The sequence below is a fragment of the Perissodus microlepis genome, chromosome 9, assembly GCF_051167445.1.
Source record: "Perissodus microlepis isolate ML-2025 ecotype Zambia chromosome 9, ASM5116744v1, whole genome shotgun sequence".
Classification (NCBI taxonomy): Eukaryota; Metazoa; Chordata; class Actinopteri; order Cichliformes; family Cichlidae; genus Perissodus; species Perissodus microlepis.
The window spans coordinates 7,990,946-8,016,464 of record NC_140469.1 but is presented as its reverse complement, the minus strand read 5'-3'; the positions used below and the strand labels follow the sequence as shown (position 1 = coordinate 8,016,464).

Below are 25,519 nucleotides of genomic sequence, written 5' to 3'. Positions count from 1 at the left end.
ACATCACATCCAATAAAATGGATTTGGAAATGATTCTGCTTGCAGCCCTTTTGAGCAAGTAACAAGTGACAACAACATTCTTCAAATCTCCTAATAAAGATTGCTCTCCCAAACTGAGTGATGGCACACCCCTTTTTTTCAGGCCAAGTCATCCTGAGTTGGAAAGACTTCTGTTTGGCAACTAGAAAAACAAACCACAGTGGCGCTCACTGTGGTTCGCTGGACTCCAGACTGTGAGATCTCAATTACTTTATTTTTCATTTGTTCCTGAATTTCCTTGGATCATGGAATGATGTCTGCTCCGCTTTGTCAGGCAGGTCCTATTTAAGTGATTTCTTGACTGAGAGCAGATGTGGCAGTAATCAGTCCTGGCTGTGGCTAAAGAAACTGAACCCTGCTAGTGATAAATACATTAAGAGAGATCTTACTCCAAAGTCACATGTCAGGAGTGTTTCACTTGTTCAGTCTTCAAGCGCTCCAGAGAGGTCACAAGCATTCTCGCTTTTTAGATTACATAACTGAGTGGGTTTGTAATTGTAACACAAAAAGTCAATATGAACAAAAGGACGAGCCATCCATCCAATCACGGGCTGAGAAGATGATGTCTAACGATATTATATATGTATTACTCTTAGATTGATTTAATAAGTTTGTTTGTTTTTTAAACTATTTTCCTACCTGACCAATTTCTAATATTTCCAAACTAATTTTGAAAAAAGTGTCAATGTTTTGTGAAATGTGATGAAAATTGATAGACTGTCCCAGTAATAGTGAGTTAATAAAAAAAGAGTTTGTTCTGTTTACAGTGTTAACAAAACCTATTTAAAATTTTGCATTCGTAAACAATGAAAGTTAATGTGCAATGACAGCTGTCTAATGAGAGCAGGGATGTCGAACTTGAGGGCCGGTGTGCTGCAGGTTTTAAATCTCACCCTGGGTCAACACGCCTGAATCATTTAATTAGTTCATTACCAGACCTCTGGAGAACTTCAAGACATGAAGGTCATTTAGTCATTTAAATCAGCTGTGTTGGATCAAGGACACATCTAAAACCTGCAGGACACCGGCCCTCGAGGACTGCAGTTCGACACCTGTGAACTAGAGCATGGGTCTCAAACTCCAGTCCTCAAGGGTCGCTGTCCTGAAACCTTTCCATGTGTCCCTGCTGCAACACACCTGCATAAATTTTGTATAGCAAAACTTGACTGGATGCCGAGGCGGCAACCCCTAACCCTACTCAACTAAATTTAAATAAAAGTGTAAGTTAAAAAAAAGAAAGAAGTACTTCTAAATCTACTTTTATTGCACCGTGTTCATTCACTCATGAGCTGCTGTGACATTATTCAAATGGCTGAAATGCCACCTCAGCATGCAGCCAAGTTCTATAGATTCTTGCTAATGACATACTAATTGTATTCAGGGGTGTTGCAAGAGGGACACATGGAAATGTTTCAGGACACCGGCCCTCGAGGCTTGGAGATTAACTCCTGTGAACTGGAGTAAAGTAAGACAAAAACGTTATTGGGCTGTGTAACATGGAAATGAGTATAATGGAGTGATTCAAGTCAGTTCAATAGTCTCCTCCCATTTGGGGAAACTTAAAGGGAGGAGTACAGGAGACACTGATGTAGAGTGTCCAGAGACACCACACATAAAGAAAGACACAAGAAAACAGTGAAAGACAGCGAGAAATTGAACACAGAGGGAACTAACTAATACAACTTTACAAGTCATCAGTGACTGAAACCAACAAAAAAATGAAGACTCAGTATTTCAAGGAATACAAAAGAGAACAAACTCAACAAAACAAAACAAAAAAACAATTAAAGAAGAAAGAAAATAAAAACATCTAAACCTCAAAAAACACAAGGTACTTAACTAAGGTTACAACTCTTACAAATAGTAAACTATTTGTAAGGCTAACTAAAGAAAAATAAAGAACCCAAACCAAGAGAGAGCCTGTAATACTAAACCCAAAAGACAGACTAAACATATACAGAGGACACAGGGGAGTCATATTAAACAACAAACAAAGAGGAATATGGACAATACAGTCACAGTTAATGGAAGCTGACTGTGTGGAGTGAGGAGTAGGACCCAAGGGCAGACATGCGAGAACAAAACTTAATGTTAACAGAAAGCGAGACGTTTATTAAAGGCAGGTTTTAACAGCCCAAAACAAAAGCGTGAAATCAATTCAAAGCTAAATAATAATCTAAAATTGGGAAAACAAGAAGGAAAACATGAAATATCCTAAACATGACAACTGGGCATGCATACATGAAGACCTGGAAACATGTCATGACGTAGCAGACGCTTGGACATGAAATGAATGAAAACACAGAGGATAAATACACACAGGAGGTGATCAGGGGGAGTGGAAACACATGAGGAAACAGCTGATACGAATGAACATAGTGATGCCACAGGGGAAGTGAAATTGAACACACACTGAACATGGAAACACAATGGGAAGCAGACATGACAACATGAGCTTGACAACATAGGAAACACAGAAATGAAGCAGAAATGAACCGACGAGGAACACACACACTGTAACTACACACAGAGGGGAAAGGGGACTGGAGATGAGACATGGACATAACTAAGCACAAACAGAACGTAATGTCAGGGGGGAAACACACATGACAGATGGAACAGGTCACAGGGAAACTTGTAAACAAGAGGAGGGGACAGGAGACAAAGACATCACTGAAACAGATGAAGGGCGAAGGAGACTTAAACACAGGGGGTGAAGACACGAGGGGAATCTAATAAACAATGAAATATAACAGGGCAGCGTAGGAGCTTAAGATAACTAAATGAACTTAAACATAAATCATAAAGCATCAAAATATATGAAAACTCAAAACTCTGGATCAAACAACCCAGGATCGTGACAAATACAGGCTAAATACTCTAACATAAAGAGGAACCGGAAGCACAAATCATAAAACTACAATAACAGTAAAAAATAATAATAATCCATATTTCCACAAAACTCAAAACTCTGTTTCTAAGACCCATGACATGACAACCTGAGCTGGCTCGACTGAGTTCATCACTGGCTTTGCCCAGCTACCCTATGGAGGAACTCGTGTTGTCGACTTGTATTTCATGAACTGTGTCTTTACTTTTGTAAAGTGTCATCATATTTACTATAAGTGTGTCTGAGTGTACAAATACATATGTGTCCATCTATGGTCAACAGAAATTCAGTTGGTCATCTTGCAGCATGGTTAGCCAGATACATAAAAGTATATACACATTCATATACACGTGCACACTAAAGTAGCTGCACTGTGAAACTTTAACCACTAGCTTCTCCTTTCCTGGCACTAAACCACCTCCTGTCTGTGAACTTTCTGTGAAAAACCAACACTGATCGTCTTTACTTCTTTGACATTTTCCTGAATATACAAAAGCAAAAATGTTATCTAACCCTTTAATGAATTAAAGATCACGTTTTAGTTATGAGTGTTTATTATGTGGAAACACGTGTTGTTTTCAGTCATTTAGTTTATTAAAAAGAAGAGGAACAGTTGGGTTTCAACTTACCAGCTGCAACATGTAAAGCTGAGACCAGGGAGGCTGGTGGAGGACAGAAAAATAAAATGAAGTAAAATGCTCAAAAATTGCTAGAAAACATCAGGATAAAATGTTCTTATTAGTTTTTAGAAATGATTGATTAATTACACCGTAGATTAGAGCTCTGTTACTGTGTCTTTTATTTTTTATGTTTTTTGTAATTTTTTCATTTTCTATTTTTTTTTCTTTTTTCAGGCAGAGATAGTAATGCCAACATTCAATTTTCTTACACATGATACCTCAGAAGTTTTGATGCACATACATTCACACTGATGTACATAAATAAATCAGGTGCATATAAAGGAAAAGGTTTGTATGTATTTTCAAGTCCAGAACTGGTAAATGTGTTATTTGAGTGCTGCAGTTTGCTTTTGTTGTTCAGTATTCGTGCTCTGTTACTTTCATGTAAGAAAAAAAGAAAGAAAGAAATCAAAAGGAGAAGTGTTTCAGAAGGATAACTAGTGTGAAGTGTTTTTGTAAACCACAGTTTTTAGTTCAGGTTTCTGTCATCTGTTCTGATAAATGACATGAAGCAGCAGCCTTTCTTCTCAGTCATGGAGGGCAGAGAGAAGAGAGCGCTTCATTTCCTGATTCTCGGTAAAACGGATTTTCCATAATTTTCAGTGCTTTTATTTATCTATCACAGGGACAGTCTGAATAACTTTACAAATAACTTTTCTTAAATTATTTTTAGACTGAATAACTTTATGTCTTGATAACATTCCATGTTTTCATTTTTCCATAGCTGCTTATCTCGTGGTGTCACCTTCACCTTCTGCAGGTCAGTCTGTTCTAACTTGTCATACTTGCATTTTCAATTTAAAGCCATTTTTGCAATATAGTTCATATTGTCTTTTTCCTCATAGGTCTGCTCAGCTTAGCTGGAAATGGGTCCACTCGGTGCTCTGGAAGGGTTGAAATCTATAAGTCTTACTATAACTCCTACTCTTACCGTTACGCCTCCTGGGGAACAGTGTGTGATGATGGCTGGGACTTAAAAGATGCTGAGGTGGTCTGTAGAGAGCTGAACTGTGGGATAGCACTGGAGGCTCTTGGGTCTGCTTACTTTGGTCAAGGTACAGGGACTATCATGCTTGATGATGTGGACTGTTCAGGAAGTGAAACTTCTCTAAATGATTGTCGTCACAGAGGACTTAGGACACACGACTGTAGCCATATGGAAGACGCTGGTGTGGTCTGTTCAGGTAAGAAAACTGTTCCCAAAGTCTGTGGTGGTGTCACAACTGGGTTTTTTATGTATTAGTTAAAACTTAGATTCTAGTTTGTTCTCATTCCATAATATTTTGCTTATCTTACTTTTTTTTACAAGCATCATTACAATGTGTGCACTGCAACATTTGCTTGAAATGAACTCTAATTTAAAAACCTCCTTTAGCAGCAATAACCTGAAACATTCATAAGATAGAAGCAAGGTCAAAAAAGTTTCTGTCTAACCCCCTCAAGATATTGTGAGAAAAAGGAAATATGAGATGAGAGAATGAAAAGAGCAGTTAAAGTCTGTAAAATTAGTGCCAGTAACTAATCAGAGAAGTTTAAACCATTACCAGCCTGCTCTACACTGTTATAGCTCATGATCTTTTTCCTGGTAGGTTGGATCAGATTAGCTGGATCTTGGTACAGTCAGTGCTCTGGAAGAGTTGAAATCTATAACTCTTACAGTTACTCCTGGGGAAGAGTGTGTGCTGATGGCTGGGGCTTAAAAGATGCCGAGGTGGCCTGTAGAGAGCTGGGCTGTGGGATAGCTCTGCAGTCCGGTAGGTCTGCTTACTTTAGTCAAGGTACAGGAAATTTCTTCTGCAGTAATGTGGACTGTTCAGGAAGTGAAATTTCTCTAGATAATTGTAGGTACAGCAGCTCTATTAGTTATTCCTGTAACCTTGGTTGGGACGCTGGCGTCGTCTGTTCAGGTAAGAAAACTTTTCTATAGTGTTTATGGTCTTATCACTTTATAATAGCTGTTTTGTTCATGTACTTAGTAAGTAAGTAAGTAAAATTTATTTATATAGCGCTTTTCACAGATAAAAATCACAAAGTGCTTTACAACACAGGAAATGGGAATATAAAAACAATATAACAGTAAATAAAACAATGTAAAACAATAAAACTATAAAAACAGCATAAGAAGAAATTAATCAAATGCTTTTCTAAATAAAAATGTCTTCAGCTGTTTCTTAAAAGAATCAATGGAGTCCGTGCAGCGAAGAGACAGTGGGAGAGAATTCCACAACCGTGGTGCCACAGTCTGAAAGGCCCGATCACCACGAGTTTTAAAACGAGTGTGCGGTACCACCAGCAGTCTCTGATCTAATGACCTTAAAGCCCGAGAAGATGTATGTGGTTTCAGCAGGTCAGATAAATATTGAGGAGCCTGACCATGTAGGGCCCTAAAGGTTAGAACTAAAATTTTAAAATGAAACCTAAAATTTACAGGCAACCAGTGAAGGGAGGCCAAGACTGGAGTGATATGCGATCTTCTCTTGGTGCCTGTTAAGAGACGTGCTGCAGCATTCTGCACAGTCTGAAGACGATTTAAGGCTGATTTGTTAAAACAAGTAAAAAGGCCATTACAATAGTCTAAACGAGAAGAAATAAAAGCATGAATAATCATCTCAAGTTCAAGCTTTGATACCATTAGTCTGAGTTTAGAAATATTCCGTAAATGATAAAAACAGTTTCGGACCAGCTGCTTAGAATGCTGCTCGAGCGACGTCGAGCTGTCAAATATGACACCGAGATTTCTAAGGCTTGATTTTACATAAGGGTCTAAGAAGCTGATATGCTGTCTAATTTCTGGGACCATGTGGTCTGGAGCAATAATTAGAGTTTCTGTTTTATCAGAGTTTAGTTGGAGAAAATTGTCATATAACCATTTGTTGATTTCTGTCAGGCAATTACTTAAATTAGACAATTTATAAAACTCAGACATTTTGAAGGAACAGTATAGTTGGATGTCGTCAGCATAGAGATGATAGGAGATATATTTATAGCGCTTAATAATTTGGCCTAGGGGAAATACATAAAGTAAAAAGAGAATTGGACCCAGGACAGATCCCTGAGGTACCCCACACGGCAAAACTGTTGATTCTGATGTGACATGATTCATGCAAACAGTAAAAGATCTCTCAGACAGATATGATATAAACCATTTTAAAACAACACCAGTAATCCCAAACAAGTTCTCGAGTCTGTTTATCATGATACTGTGATCTACAGTGTCAAAAGCAGAGCTGAGATCCAACAGGACCAGCACTGTATATTCTCCAGAGTCTGCTGCCATCAAGATATCACTAGATACTCTAAGTAAGGCCGTTTCAGTGGAATGCAATTTACGAAAACCAGACTGGAAAGTGTCCATAACAGCTAGTTAAGTTGTTCTAGTACTACTTTTTCTAAAATTTTCGATATAAAAGGCAATTTGGATATTGGCCTATAACTGTTAGGAAGAGATGGATCCAGCTGGGGTTTCTTTAATATTGGCTCAACAATAGCTTGTTTAAAGAAGCTGGGGACTGAGCCAGTATGAAGAGAAGTATTTATCATTTCCACAATACAGGGGCCAATTGAATCAAACACACTAGTGAAAAATGAAGATGGAAGGACATCAAGGGGGCTTGAAGTCTGTTTTATATGACAAAGCAGGCCTCTGATGTCTTGTAATGTAACAGGAGTAAAAGAGGACCAAGTATCAGAGGAGAGCAAGTTAAAAGTTTGATATTGAGAAGATGATGGAGAGATATTAGACCTGATGGCAATGACCTTATTTCTGAAATAGTTCATAAACTCATTGCATTCGGATGTTGAGTGAACTGGTGCACAAGGAGCATCAGGAGAAACAATACTCTTAATTGTTTTAAACAAGAATTTAGGATCTTTCTTTTTTGAAGCTATGAGGTGTGAAAAATACTCTGTTCTGGCATTTTTCCACATGTCATTTAGCAAGAGGATAGATTCTTTAAGGTGTAACTTAGAAACCTCAAGCTTGGAAGCCTTCCACAAACGTTCTAGCTTGCGACAGTATCTCCTGAAATTACGAATGTTTTCATTTAACCAAGGATGAGATTTCAAACGTAGGACAGTACTTTTTTTCAGAGGTGCCACTATGTCTAAAATAGAATTACACTGGTTATTAAAGGATGAGACAAGAGAGTCCAAATCATTGTAAGTCATTTCAACGTCGAACATGGCAGAGAACCTTTTGCCGGCGTTCTGGTTTATGATTCGCCTTTCAATCGTTATTTTGGGAGCCAGGGGATCCAAATAAAACGACAAGTTAAAATATATGCAGCTATGGTCACTCACATGGACATTTTCCACACGAATGTCATTTATATTTAAACCCAAGGAGAAAACAAGGTCCAATGTGTGACCCTTTACATGTGTAGGGCCAGAAACATGCTGCATAAAATTAAAAGACTCTGTGATAGTCATGAAGTCAGCAGCCATATTACAGGATGCATCATCAATATGAAGGTTAAAATCTCCCAACATTACCACCTTCTCAAATTTAATAATGGATGATAGGAGGTCGTTAAATTCAGTTAAAAAGACTCCGGCAGGGCCAGGAGGTCGGTAGATTAAAATACAATAAAAGGTGCGCAAAGAGCCGACCTTGATCATCTGAACTTCAAATGAAGTAAAAGAATCCGAGTTCATCAGTCTGCATGTGAATCTGTCCTGGTGCACAACAGCGAGACCTCCGCCACGTCCCGAAAGACGTGGAGTTCCGATGACGGAGCAGCCAGTCGAACAAATTTCCTTCAGATGTATATAATCCATGTTTTGTTGCCACGTCTCAGTTAAACACAAGAAGTTGAGAGATTCCTTTATAAAAAGATCGTTTAAAATAAACGATTTGTTTGTGACTGAGCGAGTGTTGAGCAGGGGTGTCAATACATTGTGGGTGTCACAATGTATTGACACCCCTGTCAATACATAGATTCTAGTTAGTTCTCATTCCATCATATTTTACTTTCGCAGAAAAGATGTTCAAATGTTTAAAACACACATTTAGGTGTTGTTTTATTACACTCAATCTTTCTGTTGAACATGTTTGCAGTTTAATGCATATTTAATGAGATAGCTGATTCGCATAATTAAACATACCATGTTAACCCATTTCTTACTGAAGGCTTGTGAAGAACTTTGAGCTCAGACTTCACTTAAAGCCTAATTTACAGACTTTTTATCTTGAAAAGGTTTGCCATCCTAAGATCCTAAAAATGTGACTGTTGACAGTATTTTCTCATTCATGTAGAGTTAAGAGAAAGTCATTTTTCTTTCAGGCAGCATTACAATGTGTGCAGCACAGCATTTTCAGTGCTTGTCCAAAAAAGTGAACTCTTTAATTTTTAGCACCAATAACCTCCAACAATTGTATTCAAATAGCAGCAGGGTCAAAAAAAAGTTTCCACTTAAGCCCCTCAAGTATTTGAGGTTTTTCATTTGCATACATAAAATGGTATCAGCTAAGCCATCAGCCACTAAGATTATCTGATCAGATCTTGACTGTGTCCTGTCTTATCTAATACTGTATCATTTCTTTAGAAACCCTCCCAGAGCCCACCATCTCCTTATACAGTAATGAGGTCACCTGGGGTCAGGACGTCCGAATCACTTGCTCAGTCTCAGATAAGTTCTCAGGTGGAACTTTTATCCTCCAGAAGACTTCAGGCTCATTCAGTCCGACTCAACCATTCTTTATGAGCTCTGTTACATTCAATCTTCACAATGTGAACTTTGATCATGATGGACTGTACCAGTGTCAGTACATGAAAACAAGTAGAAGGTTCAGCTCTTCCTCTGTCAGACTCTCTGTTACTGGTAAGAAAAAAAATCCACTTTGCCAAGTTCTTTGTTTCATTCTCTTCTTTCAATAATAGAATCAGTAACCTGGTGAGATAATGCTTTCATATGTTGATATTTTTTCAGTGAGTTTTCCGAAACCTCGTATCTCCATTTACCCTGTTGGTGAGGTGACCTGGGGTCAGACTGTTGAAATCACATGTTCAGTCTCAACTCAGGTTTTAGGTGGATCGTTCACTCTGAGTCAAATTCAGGGTTTATTCACGAGAAGCCAAACCTCCAACACAAACTCTGCTACCTTCAAAATTCCTAACGTAGACTTTGATAACGAGGGATTGTACCAGTGCCAGTATAAGAAAAGAGGCTCAAGTCGTGAATTCAGTTCCCCATTAAGTGATTCTGTCAGACTCTCTGTTACTGGTAAGAAAAACAAAAACAAGTATGGACTAACTCTTGGAACAAAGCGAGATACTGATAACAGTGACATGAATAAGAGATTACTGCATTTTTATCACAGATCCTTTGATTTTTTTAAAAAATCTGTAACAAAGTAATTGAAAGAGTTTTTCAATCGTAGCTTTAAACTTATTTAATTGTTACATATAAAAAGAGTGTATTAAAGATGGAATCTGCTGTTCTATATAGTTTTTAGTCACTTTATTTAACTGATATTTTTACTGGTTCATGTTTTTTGCCAATTATCAAAAATGCTTTTCAACAATCTATAAGAGTGAATATTCATTCATCAAATCAAATTCAGCATAGCAATAATATGTTAATGCTGCTCCATACCTACTACATTTATAAACAAGAAACTAAGTGTTGTGTTTGATTCTGCTCCCTTCTTAATCCTGTTACCTTTTATTCCCCAGTGAGACTGCAGACACCCAGCATCTCCCTGACCTCTCCTGGTGCAGGTCTGGTCTGGGGTCCTGAAGGTGCAGAGATCACCAGGGGTTACAGTTTTGTCCTCACCTGCTCTGTTAACTCCACATTTTCCAGTGGACGATTCTTTCTCATCTTCTCTGACTCCAACATCACAGACAGCAAGCCAGCAGTCAACAACTCAGCCTCCTTTAGTTTCCCTGTAGCTGAGTATGAACACCAAGGCAACTACAGCTGTGTGTATGACGTCACAGTGTCCACACGGACATTGAGTTCTACTGCAACAGCACCCATTACTGTCATCATTAAATGTAAGTATAGCATTGAATTTATGGTTTGTACTGTCCTAGAAGGACAGTCTTACCCCAGACTGACCTTCTAGGTCTCAGCTAAGGGACAAACAAAAAATGTTGTGTAATCATGAGAAACTTCAATTTTGTGATTTAAAATATTCAGTCACTGAACCTTCATACAGAGTAAACATTTCCAAAATCTGAGGTAAATATAATTGTAAGTCATCTGCATAGCAGTGAAAAGAGATATGCAAAGAAAAAACCCCAACAAATTTCAAATAATGAGATCATAACTGCTGATGCAGAGTATTTTTTGATGTTGACTGAGAATGTCCAGTGTTTGTTATAAGCTTTAAACCCATTTAGACCTAAACCTTAAACTACAACGATCCAAACACTCTGTGAGCAACTCATGATCAACATTGTCAAAAGCAGCACTCAGAAGCAGCAGTAATAACAATCAACACAATCTGGATTAAGAAGAGAATCATTTGTCATTTTAAAGGAGCAGACTCAGTACTGTGAAAGGCCCTGACACCTGACAGAAAGGACTAAATGTCGTTCTCATCTAGGAAAGACAAAAGTTGATTTAAAACAACTTTTTCTAAAACTTTAACAAAGAGTGACAGTTTAAAAATGGGCTGATAATTACTCAGGACACTGTCTTGTGAAGAGATTTTTGGGGATTATCGTACATTTTTCTAGCTTTTTGACACATTCATCCCTTACTGCTTTTGCATTACAGCAAAGGTTCATGCTTAAATCTTTAAACTGGTAAATAGTAGCCAAGTAAAAGTAATAAACCAGACTTCGTAAATGCTTTAAAAATTATTTATTTGATTTCAGTATCGGAGTCTTACAAGATTAATCCAACGCAGTATTAGACTGATGAAGATCATATTAAATGCTGGCAGGTGATATGATAAACACTGTTGTCTCACAGAATGTTTGGGGTTTGTGTGTGTTTGTTACCTGAGCTAACTGTGTTTGCATTTAGCACCTTTGCCTGTGTATCATTTTCTGTGGGTGCTCAGCTCCCTCTAACAGTCCAAACATGTTAGATACAGATGTCATTCTAAACAATAAATAAAAGACTCCATACGACTGTAGATTCATCAAAAGTCTGTAATTAGTCTTAAACTCATTTCTGATTAACACACGTTTGCCAAACAAGAACCTCCTTACTATGTAAAACCATGATTACAAAGGAAATAGGAAGTGCCAATAAATAATACAAAACCACTTTCTATCTTTCATTTTTGACAAAAACCTTTTCTCTCTTAGTTCCTCGGATGCTGCTGGTCTCATCTGTAGTTCCTGTGGTCCTGTTGCTCCTGCTGGTCTTGTTGGTGGTCTTCCTGGTGCTCAGGAGAAGGAGGCAAACACAGCAGGCCCACATCCACACCACAGGTCAGTGCTCACCAGAGCAAACAACATATTACATGAATCAGCAGCTTTGTTTTGATCATGACATCTAGAAAAATCTGCTCTGCTGTGTTTCAGTGACTCTAAAAACCTGTAATGAAGAAGATGACGTCAGTGACGAGGAGAGGATCTATATGAATGTTGAGACACTGAACACGTACAGGAATTTTACCAAACAAACAGGAAGAGCGAAGAGAGAGGAAACATATGAGAAAGAGAGAAAAATGGAAGCAGACGAAGAACAAAGCAGCGGTGATGAAAATGATCATGTATATGTAACACAGATGTTTGCTGAACAAACTGTCGACCTTTATGGAGAACAAGAGGATATTTATCAAAACATTTAGATTTATAAGGATTAACATCGATCCATTCAGATTAACACAGTCAGAATAATATTTAATACATTTTAAGATTGGAAGCTAGAGGCTCCATCATTGATCAGAACATTGCAGCTTTTCTGGCTCGTCATCAGTGTAAATATTGTGGGGGGAACTAGTTTATCACAGACTACACATTTTGAATTTCTGTCTTTTAATAATACCCTCTATAAAATGTCCGTGTAGATGAGTTGGTGAAATTATAGTTCAGAATTGGTTTTAGTTAAAAATAATTTCTTTTTAAGCACATAAACACAGTGTGGTGATAAGTATAAGTATAAGAACGTTGAAAAGATGGTTCAGAAAGCTCCATCTGGTCAGACACAAACTCAGAAAAGCTGGATTTGTACAAAATTAAATGGCTTAGCGATAACTTTTGTGCTGGACACTGGTTGTTAGTTTATTAGTTTAGAGGTGGTGCAGAGGTGCACGTGTGTTTATGCTGTTGTTTGCACTGAAGACCGTGAACATTTAAAAAAGATGTTCCTGAAATCATAGAAATTTCACTTTGGAGATGTTTGAAGCAGCTTATTCATTTTGTTGTGTGTAGAAATGTAAAACAGTGTTTCAGGTACAATTCAAATATGTAAAAGTGTCCTTCCTGAAATACCAGCAACAGGGAATAACATGTTTTTCTGTCCAATGTGATGTGTTGAATTTTCTCACAGAATCACATCAATTAAAGGTTGCATCTGATTTTACTCTAAATTGAGCTGAATGTCAAGAAAAATGTAAAGTTAATATTTCATTTCCTGCTCATTTGATTTATTTTAGTTGTATAAGGCTGTTTTGCTAAAACTCAGTGTAGCACTATTGATGCAGTGTATGTATATTTTGTATATTCTTTTTAAGTATAAAGTAAAAGAATACATTAGGCAAATTTCTTATTGTGAAGCCAAGCTAATCTTTGTCTTTCTGATGATTATTTAAATGATATAATGCAAATAAATTTGCAATAAAAACAAAAAACAACTTGTTCTTGGAGTATTTGGAAATTAATTACACAATATAACTGCAACTATCTCCAAAACAGTGACCTACAGCGCACACCTGTATTTATCATTTAGCCACTGACCTGTCTGACTGTTACATACATACATTAGCAGTCTCAGTCTCCCGATACCATTTTGTAGAATGTATCTTTAACTTATTCAGCATGAGCTCTTACTCAGTATTAACCACATATTTCAACAGATATACACAGAACTATTCACACACGATGACTTGTGCGATTGCATTATGAAACCTTTTAAGCAGTAGCTTCTCATTTCCTGGAATCAGATCAGGATTTGTCTGTGAATCAACAGTAGAAACCCAAACTGCTGCTCTTTGCTCTTTTGTCATTATTCTATTTTTTAAAGAGAAAAAGAAAATGTTAACCCCTTTAATTAAACATTATGTTTGCTTTATTATTCGGGGTGCATTAATGAGAAACGTGACTGTTACATACATGCACTAGCAGACTAATGTATCACTGTGATATGTATGTATGTAAGTATGAATGCACAGCACGTATCTGTATCTATCTGTAATCAACAGAAATTCAGCTTGCTCATATTTCATTAGATATACATACACATATTCATGCATGCATCCCCATATGATTGTGATATACACTGTGAAACTTTTAGCAACTAACCGCCTCTTACCTGTGAACTAGCTGCGGAAAGCTTTGTGGAAGCTCCCCCACCCAAAACAAAAATATATGAAGACAAAAGTAAAGTTAACTTGCTGTAATTCTTAAAAATCATACTTACTTTAGTAATCATTGTGTAACGTGTGTGTAGGAACAGGTGTTGGTTTTTATCTTTTTTCTCGTTTAAAGAGAAGTGGAACAGGTGGCTTTGGAGCTTTAAAAATTGTCATTCGGAAAAACACAAAGATGAGATATCGCACACTGACCGTGTAAAGCATTAATTAAATAATTAATTAAATTATTATTATTATTATTATTATTATTATTATTATTACATTTATTTTGTCTGTGTTCCTGTAAAGAAACAGGAAAAATCTGCAGGTAAGTTTTTAGTGAGTGCAGAATGCTGTTTTGGGCTTGTAGCAGCATGCTTCAATACAAACCACGCTCACCTGTTGAACATGAAGAGGAGGATAAATGGTACATTCACAAATAATATTACTTCCAGATTTACACAATGGTTATTAAATCTCAAAGATATAATTTACACCTGCGTAAATAAATAACTGACTATATAATTAACAGGCTTCCCAAAGATCTTTAAATAGATAATGAAGAACTGAGGTAAACGAATTAAATTAGTTACTGTTTAAAACCTGGTTAGTGTCATTTGACCCAGCGTTTTGTGTTTATTATTATGATCTTATGTTCCAGTTTATTCTGTGTATGTATTTGGGTTTAGACTTTTTAGTTGTTAGGGTTTTGGTTCTGTGCTCCCTCTGTTCCTTGTCTGTACCGTGTCTCTGAGTCCAGTCTGTGTATTTCCTGTTTTACTTTGAAGGTCCGTTCCTGATGTCAGTGTATTCAGCTTGCGTCCTCCCTGTCTCCTCGGATTAGGTTCAGCTGTATCTCCCTCCTGTGTGCTGTTTCCTCGTTTCCCTCTGTGTGTATTTATAGCATGTGTCCTCTTCTGTGCGTTATTGCTCCGTCTTTGTTCCTCCATGCTGTGTTACCTCTCTGAGTCACTCCCTCCGTGTCTGCCTGCGGGTTCAGGTTTCAGTTTTGTTTTATTCGTTTTCCCAGTTCGGAGTCGTTCTTAGTTCTGTTTCTCGTCACCCTCGCTTTTGGTTGTATGGTTGTACTCTGCTTCAATAAAGCATCTCGCATCAGCCTCTAAGAATTTAGATTTCCTACTAATCATTTACTAAGCCAGAAAGAATCCTGACCGTCTGAAGTGAGCGTCAGTAAGTCATGTAACTTTATTCAGTTTTTACAAATCACGTCTACGTGGTTACTACTCATAAATTACCCGTAAACAGTGTTTATATCTTGTGTGTATAACTGCAATCCCGTTGCAGATTTTGTTCCATGTGCGCTCAAAGAGTAATGCTAACCCTTTGAGCTGTTTATAACTCACTGACTTCTCTGGGAGCTTTGTGACTAAATCTGCATACACACCACGAAGGATGTCGTTTTAAACAAAAACCCTGAATAACAGCCACCATAGTTTTTGTTTTGTAGTTTTTAGGTAAAGTGAAGCTCAGTTAGATTTAAATAATCTTACTTGGTGCATTAAACAACTCACTGCCCGACTTCTTTGTACCAGAAACAATGGGATCAGCAATCTCTCTGTCAGAGGACAACACTTCCTTCTCTCTGGCTTTGCTCAAACAGCTGAGCAATAACAACAAGACGGGAAACATCTTTTTCTCCCCGTTCAGCATCTCTTCAGCCCTGGCTATGGTGATGCTGGGGGCCAGAGGCAACACAGCCACACAGATGTCAGAGGTACAGTACACATGCTCACACACTAACACTAAAATTATAGTGCAGAATAGTTATTGTAGTGGTACTCATTTAACACATGCAGGATGCTCTGGTGTTAATCTGGGCAGCTGCTGGAAACCACTGTGACCATTATAACTGTATAAATGACCCTGACTTGTCTCCAGTGTATCAGTGTGATATTATTATAGTCTGAAACCTAATGTGAGCGACTGAGCTGGTTAGACATGAGTGCACAGTAACTCATACAAAAGTGATAATGTTGGACCCTTAAAAGAGGTCAAATAAGCTAAACTCAAGTCAACATGACAACCTAAATGAGAAAGTAACTCCAGAGTAATGTGGAAAAATAAACTGAGACTGAAACGAAACCAGTTTTCTGAGATTTATTAACAGAAAGTTAAAATCTTTCCAACGGGATCAATGCTGCACAAACAGTCTTCCTACTAGCTTTGAGAAATACACAAAATAATAACAGCTCCACTGTGTGGATACAGTCTTTGTCTGTTCATCTTTAAGGAGCTGAGTTACCACAGCCTGATATGAATGAAGACACAAAGTGCATCATGAGCTTGAATGTAGCTTACAATTAGTAGTTTTTCCCGTTTTCACACACTCACAAAGTTTTCAAAGGAAGTTACAGTTACATACTGTTACTACACAGAGGTTAGGAGAGTGAAACACACCAAGAAAACCTTGTCAATCAATAAAATTAATTTCACTTTTATTTCTTGAGAAACTAAAGTTATTTCTGTGTCTCCTTTAGGCTGTGACACAGTAAGCTCCGTTTTTTGTTATTTGTGGCTTTTATTGCATAGTGAAGATGGAAACGCAGCGCTCATGTGAGCACTTATTGCTGATGTTAGGCTAAGTGAATCCAGATAACAGAAAGGTTCCCTGGGTATGTTGAAGAAGCTGGGCACTCAGAGGAAACAAATAATAACAAATCATCTAACAACAAAGAAAGAAAATCAAAAGTTAGATTGATTTTTGTTCTTTGTTGTTAGATCCAGTCCAGAATTTTCTTCTGTGTCCTTCTTTGAATCCACTAAAGTGTTTTGTCCACAGTGCTTGCAAACCGAGGATTGTTGGGGTGATGTTCACAGCAGCTTCGCCCAACTTCTCACTGTACTCAACATGCCAGATGCTCCATTTACCTTCAGTGTTGCTAACAGACTGTACGGAGAGAAGTCCTGCCCCTTTACTCAGGTCTGTTTCTTCTTCTTATGTAGAGTGTGATTCTTCATGAACTCGTGTGTTTTGGAGTAAATGAGAGGCAGAGAGAGAAATGCTGTGAGTTCTGACTGATCAGAATCTAAAACTGTGTTAATGATTGAAATGAGGCATGTGTGATTCAGCATGTGTGTTCATGTGAATATAACAGTTTTTTCTTATCATGTCAGCCTGAAGTAAATCAGAATCAGTGATGTCACAGACTTTGCTGGAGTGAATTTATAAATGTGTCGTCTGTGGTTTCAGGAATTCTTAATGCAAAGCAAGAAACATTACAGAGCAGAGCTGGAGTCTGTGGACTTCAAGACCAGGTCTGAAGAAGTCAGGATTGATGTCAACCACTGGGTGCAGCAACACACACCAGGTGGATCACACTTACACATGTACACACAATCACTTCATCTAGTGTCCGGTTCAAGTTTACATGTTTTTCATAAGCAGGACTCACTGCTCCTGCTAAGTCACTCTAAGGTGAGGAGTGTGCACCTGTAAGGATACCATGAAAATACTGAATACATTTTTCTCCTTCTGGTGTTCAGAAGTGATGGTAGATGTACTTAAGATAGTTTTAAAGAGTGAAGAAGCTTTACAGACCTGTGACCAGGGTTTGTCAAAGGGCTCCTTCCACCGTTAATCCTGATTTAACCCACAGTGATTCAGGCTGATTCAGCAGTGATCTCTGGATCCCAGAACCACCTTCCTCAGTGTCTGCACAGTCCTCTGTTCACTTGTTTCTTTTCAGCCAAACTCACTCACTGCTGCTTCTCATATTTTTTAATCTTCTTTTTATATTTTATCTCTCAAAGTCATCCTGTCCCAATGTCTTAAGTCAATATGAGTGTAGGCAGTTGAGTTTAATGAGTTCTGTGAAAGTTAGACTACAGCACAGTGTGTAGTCTGTAACTCAGACCCCGCTGAATCAGAGACTTATTCCCGTGAAGGTAAAAACAAGGCAACAGCGATCGATCGATTTACTTCTCGGTCGCTATCTCAGAAACGCACTTCGAATCCTATCACAAATGACCCCGACTCCGGCCTCCGCTCGCTGCCTTTTATTGAAAAACTGTCACAATAAACAATAGTTTACACAAGTACCTCCCCTCGTACACGCCCCTTGGTTACAAAGACAAGGGTGTGTGTGTGTGTGTGTGTGTGTGTGTGTGTGTGTGTGTGTGTGTGTGTGTGTGTGTGTGTGTGTGTGCGTGTGTGTGTGTACGTGTGCAAGAGTGTGTCTCTGTGTGCGTGACTTCCTGATCACAACTGTTTCTTTTTTTTTTTTCTTTTTTTTTTTTGTGTCCCGTTTGGATCTTTAGCCATCAGAATTGTTGTCTTAAGGCCAAGAAAGATGCCAAGCGGATTTATTTTACCAAGTGGATCATCATGGCCTTGCCATATTGGTCCATTTGATTGACCTTTATTATAATTATGAATTTATTTTATTTTCGGTTGCTACAAACGGGACAGACATGACTGGGGGATAGGACAGGGAGAAAGAATGAAAGAAAGAGAGGGAGAGAAAGAAAACCAAAGGGGAGAAGAGACGGTGAGAAAGGGGGGAAGAAAGAAAGAAAAACAAACAAAACACCTGGATCACCTGTATGGAGAAAAAAAAACAGAAGAGAAAGCAAACAAAAAAAGAGCAACATAATAAAAACAGCACCATCACAATAAACTAGCTAGCAGTAGATAACAGTAGATACTAAATATTAAACGATATTGTGCAGCACGCAAGATAGACAGCGCACAATGTGCTTTGAGGCAGCAGCCAAGAAAGGTGTAGTCCGCGTCTGTGAACACCCGTGTGTACACCTGTGTGCATACCTGTGTGGATCAGCATGCTTGTATTCCAAAGGTTTCTCCATGTAACGATCTGCTAGGGAGTGTGGGGAGCCATAGCCCCGTCCACCAGGGTATGAAGCAGGTATGGAGGAGATCCAGGCCCCAGATATCCAGAGGCCCCAGAGTACAAGGACCCGAGGAGGACCACCAAAAAGGGGGGGAACCGTGCCACCCTCCTGGGAAGAGCTGAGTAGAGCCCCAAAGGAGAGGTCACCCAGCAGCTACGGAGCAGAGGCCAGAGGGGGTTGCAGTGGCGTGCCCGCGGGCTCTGCCGGCAGCCAGCTGTGCCAGAGAGGACCGAGCTTCAGGCCCAGAGGCCAGCGGCCTGAGGGCATCCCACCCCCCGGAAGGAGCCCAGCCGGGCCACAGGCGCCCGGCCCCGCCAATCGGCCACCAGGAGTGAGCCGGTACATGCATGAGCGCCAAGCCCCAGACGACAAGGACCACCAACACACCAACGTCTGAGGGCATCAGCCACCGGCAGGGAGTGTGGTGAGGGGAGATAGGCCTCCGTACTTTGGAGGGCCTGAGATGTTCCCAGAGAGGTTGAGTCTAAGACCCAACCTGACATATAGACACAGACGAACAGGCACACGCGGACACAGACGTGCATTCCCACCCCCATATGCACAACCAAGTACTCGGCACTCACCCAACGTGTAGACAGACACAAATAGACACTGCACAGACAGTCGCACTCCCCAAACATACTCTATATCCCAGGTACCCCCGCCCCCAGAGGGGCAAGCCGCACCTAAACCCAGGAGATGTAACCCTTCTCTCTGGGGTGGAGGCAAGCGGACCACCTCCTTATCTGCAGTAGCAGGGAGGCCCCGCATCCCAGACCCCAATCTGACGGCCAGCACCTCCTCCCAGCCCCCCAGCCCTGACAGCTAACAGAACCGGGGTGAGTGAAGACCTCAAACCTCCCTACGCCCGCTCATATGTAGTGTTGCTGTGTGCTGTTCTAAAGTGCATTTAAAACTCAGGAGAGCATGGTACTAGCTTCCTCTCAGAGAGCAGCACGGCTCCTCCCGAAAACCCTTAGTGTCTAAATGCATTTAAAATTGAGGGTAGGGCACCAGCGCCAGAGGTGGGTTGGAGTACAACGACCATCCACCGAGTGTGTGTGTGTGTGTGTGTGTGTGTGTGTGCGTGACTTCCTGATCACAACTGTTTCTAACAACATCCTAGTCATAAAGGGGGTAATCTCCCCCACACCCAATGTATGGTTCAATTCCTGTATTGGTTCACCATACACAACACAGTGAAGCCATAAAAAGGGCAGGAAGCTTACCAAACATCAAACAACCCTTCACAAGGATGTGCTTGTGATAAAACACTAGGATTGTAGAACACCAGCCCTTGAGGCCTGGAGTTGCCTACCCCTGGTTTAAAGGCTAAATTAGGTCAGGGTATAAAGGGTTAAGTACTTCAATAATGAGTTGTTACATATGTGCTGTAGTGATTAGCCAGAATGGCTGCACATCTGTACTTGTTCTAAATATTCACATGTTGTGCTGAAGAATAGTATCTTCAGGTTTCACTAATAATCAAAGAATATATTAAACAGCATTTGTAAAACTCATCATGTTTCTCTGGCCTACAAAGGCTGAAAGAGTGTGGGGTCCATCATGTTTTCATAGATTTGTGGATGAAAACTTTGCTGCAGTCTTTGAAGCTTTACTTCACAATGTTTACATTTGGTTTTACTTTGGTCACCAGGTAACATCACAGAGGTGGTGGATGAAGATGATTTAAATGAATTGACCAGGCTGGTGTTGTTCACTGCCACCCACTTCAGAGGCATCTGGATTAAACATTTCTCGTGGTCTCAAACTTATGATGCTCAATTTTGGCTCAACAAGGTAAAAGTGCTCATAAAAACAAAGAACACTGACAATGAAAGGTGAGTTTCTGAAACTATAACATTATAAAGTGTATATACTGTTGCAGTTGTGGTTAGTTATATTAAACATGGACCGTTTCAAATCATGAAGTGAGCAAATGTACAAGTAAATTTTGTGAGCCAAAGCTCAGTTTTCAGACCGCTCTAAAGGATCGGTTTCAGTTTTTCTGTTCTCGGCTATGCGTGATATGTCAGAAAGATCAGCCCCGCATCTTTTATTAAACAGGGACAGCCAATCAAAATGGCCTAAAGAGGAGGGAGCTTTAAAGGCGAGGAGTTAAAATGATTAATGTGAGACTGCATTAAAGCCCAGTGTGAGATAGATAAGATTTATTTGGGAGTGTACGACATGCAAAGCTTCTTTACAAACTACTTTAATAAAAACTATGAGAATACATCTGTGACTGGGAATGATTATTCATGACACACAGCATCAAAGCCAAATTTTTGTGTTTCATTTTCAGAGTCATATAATTCACTTTTGCATCCAAGAAATATTTCAATGAATATATTAAAAAATGTTATTGAATGTCAAATGTAATTTCTTGTTTGTCTTCAGAACGACTCAAAGCCTGTGGAGATGATGAAACAGGAAGAAGACTTTGCGTGTACCTTCATCGAAGAAGCAAACTGCAAGGTAACCATCATATTTATTATATTGATATAAATCACTGCAATAATCAGATTTCACTGACAGAGTGATTGTAATGTAAATGTATCAGTAGATTTATGTGCAGTAATGTTTGAAACCCTCTGCTGGACAGATTCTAGAGATGCCTTACTGTGGGGAGGAAGTGAGCATGCTCATCTTTTTACCTGCAGAGATAGAGGATGATACAACAGGACTGGAGAAGGTAGAACACTTACACACTCGGGATGTTCCTGGTGACTCATTTCTTAGTCAACTAAACGAAGAAAACAAATCAGACTGACTGAAAACTGACAAACACTCAGATATTAAGTCACATTTGAAAACTCCTTGATGTCAGAAACTGTGTAAACAAAGTGATTTGAAACTTTTAATGACATTCTTGAATGAATTGTGCGGCTTAACTGTGCAGGATCTCACATCGCACATTTACACTACACGTTAAACTCCAAACAGACGACAAAGGAGAAAAACACTTCAAATATATTAACTATGATATGAAAACATGTTTCTACAAAAGATCAGTGTATGCCTGGTGGGAACACCTTACCCTGGAGGTGCCCCCTCAGCTGTCTCCTTTCAAGGAGTAGCAGCTCTACTCTGAGCCTTTTTCGAATAACTAAACTCCTTTTAGAGAAAGACATTTTCTGTCGGTTGCAGGTCCTATTTTTTTTTTCATCTTTAAGTAGCAATAATAGGTAAATAAATAAAATAATGTTAACAGAAAAATCAGGCCAAGATTAACGAATTTATGGCGTTTCTCACCAACACTGCTCTATTTGGTGGCAGATGGCTGCATAACATTTAGGACACAAAAATGTACAATTTATTGGTAAATTTACTTCATCAATAAAATGTAAACAGTAAAACTGATTAAATAACTAGTGCATCTGATACTAACTAGTGACAATAGCAATGATTACTTGACTAGTTGTGCACATCCACCAATACACATAAACCACACACACACACACACACACACACACACACACACACACACACACACACACACACACACACACACACTCTCTAATCACTGATATTGTTTCCATCCCAGCTGGAGAAGGAGCTGACCTACGAGAAATTTGTGGCTTGGACTCATCCAGGCAAGATGCAAACATGTTATATTGATGTGAGGCTGCCTCGATTTACACTGGAGGAGACGTATGACCTGAACACAGTCCTGAGCAGCATGGGCATGGTGGACGCCTTTGATCACACAAAGTGTGACTTCTCTGGTGAGACAGAGTTTATTGGTGTTTATGAACAGAGTGTAGAGCAACAATGCTCCAGCAGTGAAAGAGTTCTCCAAAAGACCATGGAGCTGCTTATTTCAGCAGATTGTTTGTCTTGTTTGATGATCATACTACTGTGAGATTTTGAAAGCAGGATCTAAGCTTTGATGCTGGGTTTTGAATGGACTGGTGGACTTTTACATGACAGTCCTGATACTTTTAATACTGACAGTCAGTCAGGGAGGTGTTCTGGTTCATCCTGCCTAAACCAGCTGTACTCTCTGACACTAATCACTAATGACAGGCTGTTAAAGTGACCTTATGAAGGTTTTTTTTCATAGTTATTTTGGAGATATTACACTTTGACAAAATAGTTGAGAGGAAGAACGGGAGAGGATGAGTTGAATGGCATGCAGTAAATGGTCTGGAAACACTCAAACCCAGGCTCCTGCAGCACCTTTGGTATTTTAGTTGTCAGCTCAGCCAGATGATCTATATCACCACCTAGCCTTATCAGAATTTAATTTGAAAAAATCCTCTCAGATAAAAAATGAAAATGTAGCATTATGTTCATTTAAAATGTTCTCCTTTCACTTCTCTGTCACAGGCATGTCTGGGCACAAAGATCTGGTACTTTCAAAAGTCATCCACAAGGCTTTTGTGAAGGTCCACGAGAAGGCAACTGAGACTACTTTTGAAGTTATGGGTTGGTGTGAGCTTCAGTCGGGCAAGATTAGGAGGGCCAATTTAAAATCCTTCATCGCAGACCACCCCTTCCTCTTCTTCATCAGACATAACCCCACCATGAACATCCTGTTAGCTGGTCGGTTCTGCTGCCCTGTGTGAGCTCTGTGTCCTCTAGAGCAGCTCAGTACCAGAAGTCTTTAGTGTTTAGTTGGAGAACCTTTCAAAATCACTGCACAACAGCGCTGTATTCATATTAATATGCAGCTCTATACTATCCGTTTTTTCTGTGTTTTGTATCTCATATTTTGTATTTTCCTATTTTCAAAACTTTCTCATCTTTAATGTTATCTGTTGAGAAGTTTATATCATACTCTTCAAATGTCCCATCTCCTGATCAGAAATTTATCAAAGAGTGTTTAGTGGCTGAAATGAGACGAACTGCATGACGTATAATTTATGTTTGAATCTTTATTTCTCATTGACCTCACACTGGCCAGTTAGGGACCACCAACAAGCTACATGTGGCCCAGTTGCTAAAAACATCTTTAAAAAAAGAAAAAAAAAGAAAAGTAAAACATGTCATGCTCATTGTTTCTGCTCTTACTGTCTTTCTTTAATGACAGTGAAACAAAATCAATATATTTATTTAAACATAAAAGGGACGCAGATTTATATATATGCTTTGGTTAAACAAGGGCTAAATTTTTCCAAATGTTGATGGAGGGGAGCGTATTGTTTTATTCCACTCATCTCGTGTCAGCCAATTGCTGAAGCTCTAGCCAGCTCTTGTCCCTTCTTAGCGCCAGCGCCCATGTTTTCAGTCTCTTGCTTTCTACAGCCGAGCAGAGCAGGCGGGCTTAAACTTCTTGAATTGGTAAGCTGGAGAAATGAACCTCTAGAGAGTGAAATACCATTTAAACTAATATTGTTCACGAAGTACGTTTTTGCTTTTGTTGTCGTAAAGGACAGAGTGAAAACGAAGGGTTTACTGAGAAATGCCAGAATCTCAGGTTAAAGCTCACAAAACTATTTCGACAACCACCAAACAGCTAACACAGTAAATGAGAGCAGGTACACGGATTCCGCACAAAGACAACGCGGACCCGACGCATCAGAATCAGTGAGATGTGGCTTTCTCACCCGATGGCACATACGCGGACACGCCGTCAGTGCTGAAAGCCGACAGCTCACTGATTCTGATGCGTCGGGTCTGCGCTTTGTGTTTACGTCTTTTTTTTTGCACTAGATTCTGTTGCTGCAGGTTTTGTCTCTCTCCAACCAAAATTGACTGAACCAGCAGCAAAAGAAGATCAAAACTAAGCTTCACATTTGATAAACATCGTTATTAATTCCCTCTTACTTTTGCTATTTTTCTTTCACCATGATAAAAATCACACTTCCTGCACAGCTTTCTCTCTCAGTGTACTGCAAGAACAGTTTCCCATCCTAAATCTATTTTCTGCATTATTTGTTCGCTTATTATGCGCAAGTCATGTAGAGTGCTGTCAGCCACTGGTTTTGTTTTCCCCAAAAATGACCTCCAACAAGAAAGCCTAATTTCTGCTGTTTAATAGCAAAGAAACTCATTTTTAAAATTATGCCAAATTGCAAAATGCTTAGCTGTGTCTTTAATAAAACCTCTGTAACTTTGCTCTGCTTCACTTCAGCAGCATCAGGTAATGTTCATATGTTGATTTGTTCTATTGCAGAATATTTTTAAGGCAGTTATCTGCTATAAAAAGCCAGGCCTGGAAAATCTCCTTCATGTTTTTCTGTGTTTTATCCTCAGTTACTTTGACACAAAGACATCTGCTGTGATGCTCACACCTCTGATGAAGTCTCACAAGTGTCAGTACTGATAAATGATCAGAATTATAATATTTTTGACTGGCCTGATCCGTCTGAAATTCATAGCCAGTGCTCTGACATGGAGCCATCAACCTCTGAACGGTGAAAAAGCACAGTATATCCAGAAAACACATAATATGCCGCGATAAATGCACTGCCCAAATGTCCCCTCTCCTCAATGCCTTTCAGCGGCAGGCAGCAGCAAACAGGTCGATGATGATTAAGTTTAACATTGTCTCAAATACTGCCAAAGCTCTTTAAGCACAAGCACTTATTCAGTAACTTCTTTCTTGTAGAACTGGGC

The 25,519-nt window shown here is 39.2% G+C and overlaps 2 protein-coding genes across 2 annotated transcripts; both read left to right on the top strand.

Annotated features, from left to right (window-relative positions):
• The first annotated feature begins 7,566 nt into the window (after nucleotides 1-7,566).
• Nucleotides 7,567-13,315, top strand: LOC146379964 (immunoglobulin superfamily member 1-like). The gene is made up of 5 exons (XM_084938900.1): nucleotides 7,567-9,429; nucleotides 9,538-9,831; nucleotides 10,284-10,607; nucleotides 11,874-11,999; nucleotides 12,093-13,315. The coding sequence occupies exons 1-5, from the start codon at nucleotides 9,309-9,311 to the stop codon at nucleotides 12,359-12,361; spliced, it is 1,134 nt and encodes a 377-aa protein (XP_084795026.1). The 5' UTR covers nucleotides 7,567-9,308; the 3' UTR covers nucleotides 12,362-13,315.
• Nucleotides 13,316-14,913: 1,598 nt separating this feature from the next.
• On the top strand, nucleotides 14,914-25,127 carry LOC146379963 (leukocyte elastase inhibitor-like). Its single transcript, XM_084938898.1, has 9 exons — nucleotides 14,914-15,274; nucleotides 15,637-15,818; nucleotides 16,884-17,024; nucleotides 17,295-17,412; nucleotides 20,613-20,755; nucleotides 21,356-21,433; nucleotides 21,561-21,650; nucleotides 22,503-22,683; nucleotides 23,288-25,127. Exons 2-9 carry the CDS (start codon nucleotides 15,642-15,644, stop codon nucleotides 23,524-23,526), a joined length of 1,167 nt encoding a protein of 388 aa, XP_084795024.1. The 5' UTR covers nucleotides 14,914-15,274; nucleotides 15,637-15,641; the 3' UTR covers nucleotides 23,527-25,127.
• Nucleotides 25,128-25,519: the final 392 nt, after the last annotated feature.